This window comes from Nannobrachium achirus, assembly GCF_963921795.1.
Source record: "Nannobrachium achirus genome assembly, chromosome: 13".
NCBI classification, from domain to species: domain Eukaryota; kingdom Metazoa; phylum Chordata; class Actinopteri; order Myctophiformes; family Myctophidae; genus Nannobrachium; species Nannobrachium achirus.
The window spans coordinates 18,010,567-18,021,361 of record NC_137833.1 but is presented as its reverse complement, the minus strand read 5'-3'; the positions used below and the strand labels follow the sequence as shown (position 1 = coordinate 18,021,361).

General features: G+C 48.3%; 1 protein-coding gene across 1 annotated transcript in view; it reads right to left on the bottom strand.

The window, feature by feature from the left end:
- The window catches only part of adgra1b (adhesion G protein-coupled receptor A1b), a gene marked incomplete at both ends in the record, with an annotated part of 253,321 nt that overhangs the window by 225,283 nt on the left and 17,243 nt on the right, over positions 1 to 10,795 (bottom strand). The window contains one exon of the mRNA XM_080740224.1: positions 3,444 to 3,515. Within this exon, the coding sequence (XP_080596350.1) occupies positions 3,444 to 3,515 (72 nt within the window). The remainder of the gene's footprint in view (positions 1 to 3,443; positions 3,516 to 10,795) is intronic.

Here is a 10,795-nt window from a genome sequence, read left to right as displayed (position 1 = left end):
TGTCCCACTCTCATGTGCCAATTGTCGCTAACAGGCTGGGCACCGTAAACGGTGCGCTGATTCCACAGCTGGAGCCCGAATGGCATCAACAAACACACACACACACACACACACACACACACACACACACACACACACACACACACACACACACACACACACACACACACACACACACACACACACACACACACACACACACACACACACACACACACACACACACACACACACACACACACACACACACACACAGGCATTACGCTTGTCACTCACCACACCGCCCACGCAACCGCGGTCCCTTTGAGCGCCAGCTAGACAGGACAGACGGACAAGGCAGACCGACAGACACTTGCGGGAGGGCGCGGGAACAGCTGGCCCCGACACAACCCACTGGCTAAGGGCACCTGCAATTGACTCCTTGGCACGCTCACCAGCGACAGGCACCCTGATGCCAAAACTCCACTGGTGTAAAAAGTTGTACTTAAGTAAAAGTATCAATAATGCAATGTAGAAATACTAAAAAGTCCAGAATCCAAAATTTACTTGAATAAACTATAAAACTATCGGCATCAAAAAAGTACCAAAAGTAGAACGTACTCGCTATGCAGAATGTCCCGTCTCACGTTTTCAAATGTATACAAATCTGTTGAAAATAGCAGATCTACAAGCTCACAATTCGTCACATCGCGACGCATTGTGAGCTTGTAGATCGGCTATTTTCAAATGGCCGAAATGTATATAGGGCTGAGGTTAATGTATGTTTTTTTTTTGTAATAATAGTAAAAGTTCGTTTTCAAATAAATGTAGTGGAGTAAAAGTACAATATTTGGAACCTGAGATGTAGTGGAGTAGAGGTAAAAGTATTGAAAATTGGAAATACTCAAGTAAAAGTAAAAGTACCGCAAAATTGTAATTAAGCACGGTAAATGTACTCAATAGTTACTTTACACCACTGCAAAACGCCACAGCTGGCAGGATGGGAAGGGTTGTGGTGAGGGAAGGTGAGTGACGGGAAAGGAAGGGAGCGAGGGACCCACACGCGCATCACACGCCCACTCCGTGGCCGAACGAGGTCAAAGGTTGCCTGAAACAACCCATGGAACCTTTGCCCGAGTATCCCTTCAGCGTCAGCTATCATCCCTCTCTCAGTCCGGGCAGGGGCGTCACACCAAATCCTGGGCCCTGGGTACAAGGATTCACTGTGGGCCCCCCATGAATGTTCTTCATAGGGGGAGCGGGTTTAACCCATTTAGACTGGGAACGCATTATTTTGTGCTTTAACTATTGAAAAATAGCAGATATACGCGCTCACAGCGTGGCACAGAGTGCCACGCTGCGAGCTTGTAGATCTGCTATTTTTGAAAGTGAAAGTCCTTGTGTTCATGTACATTTGAATCAAATCATCTCTGTCGGATGGAATCCTATGTCAGTGGTGCTCAAACTTTTTCATGTGAAGGACCCCCAAAATGATATGTATTTGGCCACGGACCCCCATCTCAAAATACCCCAAAGAAGCAAAATTTGAGTTACAAATGTTCGCTTAAAAAATACATATATTCAAAGATTGAACAGATATACAAACTGTGAGCTTGTATATCTGCTATTATTCAATAGCTAAAGTATAAAATAATTAAGGCCTCTCCACCTTGGGCCCTAGTAACTCAGTCCCACTCCCCCCTCCCCCCCATAGTGACGCCCCTGAGTCCGGTAGAAGCAGATGCTGAAGGCAGAGAGGCCATAATGGCCCTAATAAGACCCCATGAGACAGGTGACATTGTTCTATAGGATAACCAGTAGACAGGACCAGGGGAGATAAGAGAAAGAGGAGGAGGAGAATGGCACCAAATTATTCCACTGACATTATTCTGGGCTTAAATTAACTGTCAGGCAGGAAGGGAGACAGCGACAAACTGACTCTAATAATATTCAAAGGAATCATCGCTGTCGGCTCTACTGTATGTGTGTGCATGTGTGTACTGTACTGTATGTGAGTGAGTGAGTGAGTGAGTGAGTGAGTGAGTGTGCACTGTGTGCACTGTGTGTGTGTGTGTGTGTGTGTGTGTGTGTGTGTGTGTGTGTGTGTGTGTGTGTGTGTGTGTGTGTGTGTGTGTGTGTGCATGACTTGCAAGCATGCATACTTCTTTGCAGAGAAGGAGGAGAGAGAGAGAGAGAGAGAGAGAGAGAGAGAGAGAGAGAGAGAGAGAGAGAGAGAGAGAGAGTACAGTAGTAGAGAGAGAGCACAGGGGCGTCAATTGGGTATGGCAGGGGTATGCAGCTGCCATACCAGGGGGGAAGATAAAAGTTAGTTCTAAATATGAATCCATGAATGTCTCTTTGTCTATCTGTGCGGGTTATTATGTTGGTAAATTACAGTAAAATAACTACAAATGCAAAATGTTACAAAATGGTCACTTTAACAAGGTATTATAATTATATTTTAGGTATTTATAATTATATATTATATGTACTTCTTCTTAAAATAAATATATCATGCTTGTTGCTAAGGTATGGCAACATGACTGGTGTCTTGCACGCGCGCGAAGTCGCGCGTGCAAGACACCAGTCATGTTGCCATACCTTAGCTTTTTCTGAACTGACGCCACTGAGAGAGCAGTACTAAAATTACTTCCCATCAGTTTTCTCCAACAATTATCTCCTCAGAGATAATTTAACTCTTACGGTACCATTTGGTGTCATTCACACACGCTCAGACGCTCATTGAACACACAGGATTTAATTTTGTACAATCCCTCAGATTCTCGCTCCCAACGTGGCTTAATGTACCCATCATCAGCCATCAAGCAAAGCAGTGCCGGTGACCGGGGCTGGGGTGACGGCAAAACGAATCAATAACAGCCCCAAGAGGCGAGCCCAGAACGACCAGGGAAGCCATCACCATGCACGCCGTCATGCGTGCTCCCCTCGGGGGTCATTCCATCTGAAGGGGAGTGTCGGCTGCATATAGGCTGGCTCCATTCCGCCACGCTGCAAAAGCCTACTAACGTACACTAAATTATAGCATTACACAATGCTATATATGATCCCCTGGAAGACATTTACTGTGGCAATTGTGGCTACGAGTGCAATGACATGGAGGGGCGAAGGGCGTTTATAGTGTAATAGGGCCAGCCCTCCCGTAGCGCAAACGCTACAAGCACAGTTTCCTAATTTATAGTCCACCGTATACTGGCGCCGCGTGCCTGGAAATAGCCGATCTGCAAGCTCACAATGCGTTGTGTCTGCGACGCATTGTGAGCTTGTTGACCGGGTATTTTTTGTCTGCATGCGACACCGTCGTACGAGGAAGCGGCCAGGGATCAGTTCCTGTGTCGCTATTATAGGCCTGTCGGTGTGACGGCGCGGGTGCATTCCTGTGATGACAGCTATTATGGCTCCAGGGAGGATGAACAGCAGAGGGAGCTTGGCGATGGTGTACTCACAGTTTTTCCAAGGCGGACAGGCCGTAGAAGGAGCCATTCCTTAGCAGGGTGATCTTGTTGTTACTCAGGATCCTGCATACAGCGGAGAGATGAAAGGGAAAGAGAGAGAGAGAGAATGGTGAGCATGGTGAGGATTGGGGAGGTGGGTAGATGTGCGAAGAAAAAAAAAAGGCAGCAGGAAATGGCTTAGTCAAATGTTTGATAAATTATTCATTTCGTCAATACGTCGCTGTGAGATACGGATTTATCTCTGATTAGATTGTGGTCATAAATTTCTCATCTGGGGCCACCTTTCTGTCTTATTTATGGCCATTTGTGGTTAAGATGGGTAATGACGCCCCCACCCCCTTATCCTGTGTGTGTGTGTGTGTGTGTGTGTGTGTGTGTGTGTGTGTGTGTGTGTGTGTGTGTGTGTGTGTGTGTGTGTGCGCGCGCGTGCATGTGTGTGTGTGTATGTGTGACTGTGTGTGTGTGACTGTGTGTGTGTGAGAGAGAGAGAGAGAGAGAGAGAGAGAGAGAGAGAGAGAGAGAGAATATTGTCCTTGTCGAGAAGCTTAATGGAACGCCAGTTCAGCAGAATTCAATCATCAATTGCTCGCTGTATAACAGCAAACAAATCAATGAAATACACCACAGGGATCTTTAAGAAATAAATGAATATTCAAATGTGATGCAGTGCTCCCATTTCGCTCAGCACACTATCAGCATTCACAATATTTTTAGTCCAAGTCCCTTCTCTCTTCCTTTGGCCTCAAAATAATCAAAGATTTCTCGAACAGGGCCAGACAGGGACACACCATGGGGGGAGAGTGTGTCTGTGACCAGAAACCATATTAACACGCCACACACCAAGTTGTCACATTATTCAACAACCTGGGTGTGTGTAAAGGGCTTCATCTTCTCCTCTAACTCTAACACAGGTGATGTGAATGGAGAATCCTAGAGATACTCATAGACCATGAAGACAAGGTCAGTGTTCCAATGGCTCAAACACCAGAGTTATGTCTGACTTGTCCTCATGCAAACAGCTAACAACTACTGTGCTAGTAGTCTTCCATGTTCTCCACACCTGACTTTTGGGCTTGGGAATACATATTGGCCTCAAGGATATTATTGCGACCGTATAGGTCGCAGTTAACTATGAAAACTAGCACATCTTGTCCGTAACTCTGTCAGTCACGCCTGACACTGTGGTTTCTCTGACACATCACTGTGGACAACATGCTACAAGCACGGTAGCACCGCTGGACCGATTGGCTATTAACCGTAGTTCATGATGCAACTTATAGCACCCTGTGCAAGATTACATTTTCTACCATAGTGTTTTTGTCAAAACACACTTTTTGCTACTATTTCTACTGATTATGTCTAAAACTCACAGAAATCGGCAAACGTTATCTCTGAGGTCAAATATGATACAGATTTTCCATTTGGCTAAGATTGCCATCGACATTTTGTGCGCCCTAGCAATTAACCCTGCCTGTCGAAGACTACTGTACAATGCAAACAATCAACCGCAACTCGAATCACACATGCAAATGAATTCCATCCTGTGCAAATTTCGGGCGAGGCCGCTTTTCGCCCTTAGGTGTCTTACTGGTATTATATTATTACCCATCTGTTTCTGTATGGTATAAGTATGTCCATTTGTAGGAAAGGAAGGAAATACTTGCACATCCATTTAGCTCAAATCCAGGTGTGTTGGACAGTAACAAATGACAAATCTCCTGCACACATAGGGTCAGCATAAATAGTGCGACGATTCGTAGAATCATAGCTAGTTCGGTGGACGGTCACAAGGGGGGCGCGCGCGCGGAGGGGGACGGGACACAGGGTCCTGCCCCCCCCCCCCCCCTTACCCAGGGTTCATAGGGAAGCTAGCTGGTGGGTCTCAGTCTTGTTGCATAGCACTGCTGCTGCTACCACGCTGCAGTACACACACAAGTGCCACACTTGTTGCTTGCAGGTAGCTGTGCTGTTGCCCACCGCTTGGAGAGGGTGCCTAACTTGGCTGAGTATTTCTGGCTGTTTCTGCTATTTTACTATCGCTCAATTCATGTTCTTAGCTGCCAAACTAAGAAGCTGTGTTCTTGGCCAGGTTGTATGGGAAGTTTGAGATTGTTATTCTGGTAATCGCTGAATTCTAAACTGCTGTTTCAAGGTTCAGATTTCTTGCTATCGTTGCTGGTGCCTAGCTGATTTCTGTACTTTCAGTTGTTTGTTGCTAAAGCTATTTCAAAGGTGCTACAGGCTTGCTAAAGTTGCTAAAGGTAAACTCAGTATCATAGAAGTTGGCTGTGGCTACGGGCTAAATGCTAACTTATTTCGTGCCCTGGTGGGCCTTTACTGGGCTACCATGAGTTAAAGTAATCTCAGTTGTTGGGTTTGTCGATAACAATGTCAGTACTTTGCAACGGCGCGGGCCGTATCGGCTAGCGCGGAACAACAGGTTTAATGTACAGTCAGCTTGGAGCTAGCTGGTGGCTATTGCTAGCCGGCTATTTCGGTAAGGATGCTGTTAGCTGGTAAATCAATGTGCTAGCCATGTCAAGGCATAGAGCGGCGGCCCGCGTGAAAACATGGCCCCGTAGCAAGTAATGAATCACGCTAGGAGGATTCAGTTTGTAGGTTGCAGGTGGCTGTAAACGGCAGCGTTCACCTAGCTCTGAGCTAGCCGAGTCACGTCAAGCGGTGATTTACGGCATGACGTTCGGCAGCGAATACTAAGCGCTGCGTGTGGGAATTGGGAAATGTAGTTCTCTATCATGCCAAGCCTCGGCGTCGTGCTAGTAGCAAGAGTCGTATGAATTACTAGTCACGTCAGGCCAGGAGGAAGCTTTCGATTCAAGCTTCGCTCGCAGCATGCTTAATCTAGTTAGTATGGGGCCTATATTGCTTCTGCCTCGCCTCGGGTTATGTGTATGTTTTCCTCTTTTTGCTCTGTCTGGCCGTCTTAACAGCTGCTGCTTATGAGGTGCTAGTTGCTATACCATAGCAGCTAAATGGTTTCTGTCGCTTCTTGGACCACAGTAGGGCTGCTGCCAGTTACCGTGGCGTAGAAGCCCTCGCGGGATGAATTATTAAATACAGTAATCGCCTCTCTTTGAGAAGCCTATAAAGGATGTCTGTCTGCGTGGGCTCCTGAGAGGAGGAAACCCGCAAGCTCATAGGTGCCACAGTTTACGTGCAAACAATGTTTTGCTTCCGCTAACGCAGTCGTGCCTGTCTGTCCTGACGTCACCAGTTGAACTCGCTAGTGCATGCAGGGAATCGTAGTCTTCTCTAAATGCTCGGTAGCTCCAGCTAAATATTCTCTTCTGCTACGGTAGGAGCCATTGTTCATTCCAGCCAGGCAGCCACGAGCTGTCTGTTGATGGTCGGCTAGCTTACAACTCAGAACTCATGTAGCTAAAGAGGTTTGCTAACGTTCCGTAATGACTCTTCAAGCTGCCTATTCCATGGGGGTTGCGTGTGTCCGTGGTCAGCAGCTACCTAGCATACAGGTTAGCAGAGGGTAACGTCACGAAGCGAAGGGTGGCGCACGGTCTGCGCATTCTGAGCACATGGGTAATGTGGCTCTCTAGCATTTAACCTCCATGTCACCTGGTCCGTTACGATTCTTTTTCGTTATTATATTATTTTATGTGCACGCGCAGTTCAATAGGGCAGGGATGCGCATGTATTATCAATGTCTATGCTTCGCTTGTGCCCACTGTACAAGCTTAGCATACAGGCTTCGTTTGCTGTTCATGAGGATTTTGCCTGGTCTCGGTTAATGCTAGCTTTGCCCAAGCTGCGGCTGCCTGCTGGCATAGCAGCTGATGATGGTTGCCGATGCTACTCTGGTGAAAACGCTAACATCTGTTTATGTTTGCAGCTCGGGCCAGAAACTGCCGCGTGTCTGTTGGCATCAGGGCGGCGTCGAGTGTGGCAGCGTTGAAGTTGAAGTCATTGGATACTATCCTCTATCGAGCTGCCGTATTTGTTTCAATCTAAGGTTATAGTTCTGGGTCACTGCGTATCGCACTGTATGTCCTTGTGGTGTTTCCGTAGCTGCGGCACTCGAGCTAATAATTACAGCTAAGGCTACTGCTAGTGAAAAAATGACGAGTTGTTTATCTCTACAATCACATTAAAGCGGCCACAGGACTGTTGCATCATGTTCACCTTTGCAGCTCCAGGACAAAGGCTGCTAACGCCATGCTTTCTTTTCAGCTCAGGCTAAAGTGCTACACGTCTGTTGCTGCAGCTCACGCCAAAGCTAATACTTGTTGGTTGCTAACATTCTGTTTATTATTTCAGCTCCAAGCCGGAGTGGCTGCAGGCCCACGGCTACGTCATCAGGTTATCATGGCAGCTTTATGCTAAAGCGGCTACATGTTCCACTAATCGTGTTTTACTTTTTAGCTTCTTGCTGCGGCTGCTACATGTCTAAATGCTAACATTATTTCTATCCTTTCAGCTCATGCTGGAGCTGCTGCATAGCTGCTACTACAGCAGGTCGCCATAGCAGCATGGCGCTGCAGCTGCTGAGGTTTTCTGCTAACAGATTTATCATTACAGCTCCAGGCCGGAGCTGCGGCATGCCCCCGCCACGGCATCAGGTTAGCATGGCAGCTTTATGCTAAAGCTGCTACATGTTCAACTAAATCGCGTTTTTCTTTATAGCTTCGGGCCACGGCTGCTACATGTTGCTGCTAACATCATGTCTATCCTTTCAGCTTCTTGATGGAGCCGCTGCATAGCGGCTGCTACAGCATGCCATCATTGCAGCGTCGCGCTGCAGCGGCTGAGTGTTTTTCTGCTAACATGTTTATTTTTATAGTTTCGTCCACTACTGTATAATTCCATGAGACCAGTCAGGAGTCGGTGAGCACTGGAGAGGGCATCGCTACTACAGCTTCCGCTACTTCTGCCGCTACCATGAGCTGCCAGCCTGCCAGCCTGCCCGCCCGCCCTCCCGCCCGCCTGCCTGCCCGCCTGCACGCGCCATATTCAGCAGACGGAAGTGGCCTACCGCCAGCCCGCCGCCTGCCTTCCCGCCCGCCTGCCTTCCCACCTGCCTGTCGGTCCTCCCGTCCGGCTGCCCGCCCGCCTGCTACAGCATCAGTTAATGCTATTACTGCTGCTACCATGAGCATGAACCAGCGCTGCGCCGTGCTGGAAGCCTGTGGTGCCGGCCCATCTTCCGGAGGCGCTGTCAGGCTGCGACCGTCGTCGCCACCGCCAGGTTGCAAGGGAACATGGGAAGCTGCAGTTCCAGCACCAGCGGTGGGAACTCCATTCCTTTCGCCAGCTGCAGCTTTCCCAGATGCCCTGAGGAGCCACACTCTAGCAGGTAAATAGCAACGCATTTGCTTGTTCGATTCTGTGAGCGTTCAGCCGCTCTCTAAGCTTGCTAATAATAGGCAACCTTAGTTACATAGCAGCGTCTTACTTGTACTGAATGTTGGGCTTTAGCCGCTCTCTAGGCTTGCATAGCTTGCCTTTAAAGGTCAAGACGGGTATCTCGTGGAGATTCTCATATGTGCAGCAGCAGACTCTGCAGCAGAGCGCTCCGTGGGCTGCGAAAATTTCTCTGTGATCCAAAAGTCAGCGACCTTAGGCGTGGTTTCATTGTTATGGTCAGCTAAAGCTAAGATTGTAATTTCTGCGGCAAGCACATGCGGTCACCAAGGCCAGGCTTAAGATGCGACTAGCACATGGCCTCTGAAGATTGCAGCTCGCAGTTTAAGCAGGGAAGGTACACCAGTGTCAGTCGCAGAACTAACTCTCCCTTCTGTCCTTTCATGTCCATGCTGAACACCGGGCTGTCTGCCCGACATCCTCGTCACACGACCCCCGGAGAGAGCTGCCAGATTTGCGGCCCGCCCCTCTTCACTCTGCATTCTCTCCGGATCAGAGCAGCCACACCACCAGCACTTCTGGTGCCCTCAGCTAACTCAAGATCCTGCACGCCAAGCTATCAAGCACACACAACACAGGACTGACCGAAGCGTAATGGTTCCAAGCTGGAGTTGGACGCGTTTCAGTTAACGCTTCTGCTGCTGATGCTAATAGTGCTGCAGGCACTATTAGCAGGGTTGTTCCATAGGGTTTCATTTTGCTGCTTCTGCTGCGTTACTCGGGGCACGCGCCCCTGATAGGTTGCGTGTTTTATTTGCTGCTTCTGTTGCGTTACTCGGGGCACGCGCCCCTGATAGGTTGCGGGCCACGATAAATATTACGCTTTAATATTTCAATCACGCAAAGCTAGGTGGTTGCTGGGGTGTCAGTTAGGTAGGATATATCAAGCTGTCTGGTGCTGAAGTTATATGAATTAAAGGTCTCATCGCTGCTTCTGGTTCTGCTGTCTGTATATATATTTCAGTGTTGCTGCTCCCGCTTGTCACTAGGCTGTTTAGTATGGCTTCCAGTTAGATTTCAGTTTCGCTATAGTCAGCAGAACCGCCTTCCTCACCGTTGGTTCGGTCTGCCAGCTGCTAATATTCTTACTTATTATTTTGCTTTAGCAGGATTAATAGCGTTTCTGGCAAGCCGTTAATTCTCTTACTTATTTTGCTTAGTAGTATTTATAGCAAGCCATGCAGGCGGCTACATTCTTACTTATTTTGCTTTAGCAGTATTAATAGCCATCTATAGCAATAGGACAGGCAGTTCATAGTTTGCCCCCGCAGTAATGATAATTCTTAATCGCTAGAGTCACAGCAGAGCTGCCTTCCTCGCAGTTGGCTAGCGCTGGCATGGGATTCTGAGCTTTTGGCGTGTTTTGGGGGTTTTGTAGTTTTGGGGGGTCTCGGGCCAGAGCTCGCTGTAATAAGATTATGCCCTCGATACTCATGGCAACATGGGGATCGTGGGTCAGCGAGTAATGGCCCGAGGCAGAACCCATGCCAAACAATGCTTCACTTAGGATATAGATTCTATGCTGTCTTATAGTAGCGCTTAAGGTAGGCTGCCAATATGATGCGCTTATATAGGCCTTAGATATTATGCTGTCTCTATAGTAGGGTGCTCAATATGCCATGCTGTGCGATGCTTGCTTCTGCCTTCATTCTTGTCAATAAAGTATACCTAAACCCAAGTGATCGTCTCCTGAAATAGTGCGACGATTCGTAGAATCATAGCTAGTTCGGTGGACGGTCACAAGGGGGGCGCGCGCGCGGAGGGGGACGGGACACAGGGTCCTGCCCCCCCCCTTACCCAGGGTTCATAGGGAAGCTAGCTGGTGGGTCTCAGTCTTGTTGCATAGCACTGCCCCGCCACCACCCCAGCTCCACCGTCAGGTTCTGCTTCAGATCCCCCGTGGGGGGTCTCGGGCCAGAGCTCGCTGTAATAAGATTATGCCCTCG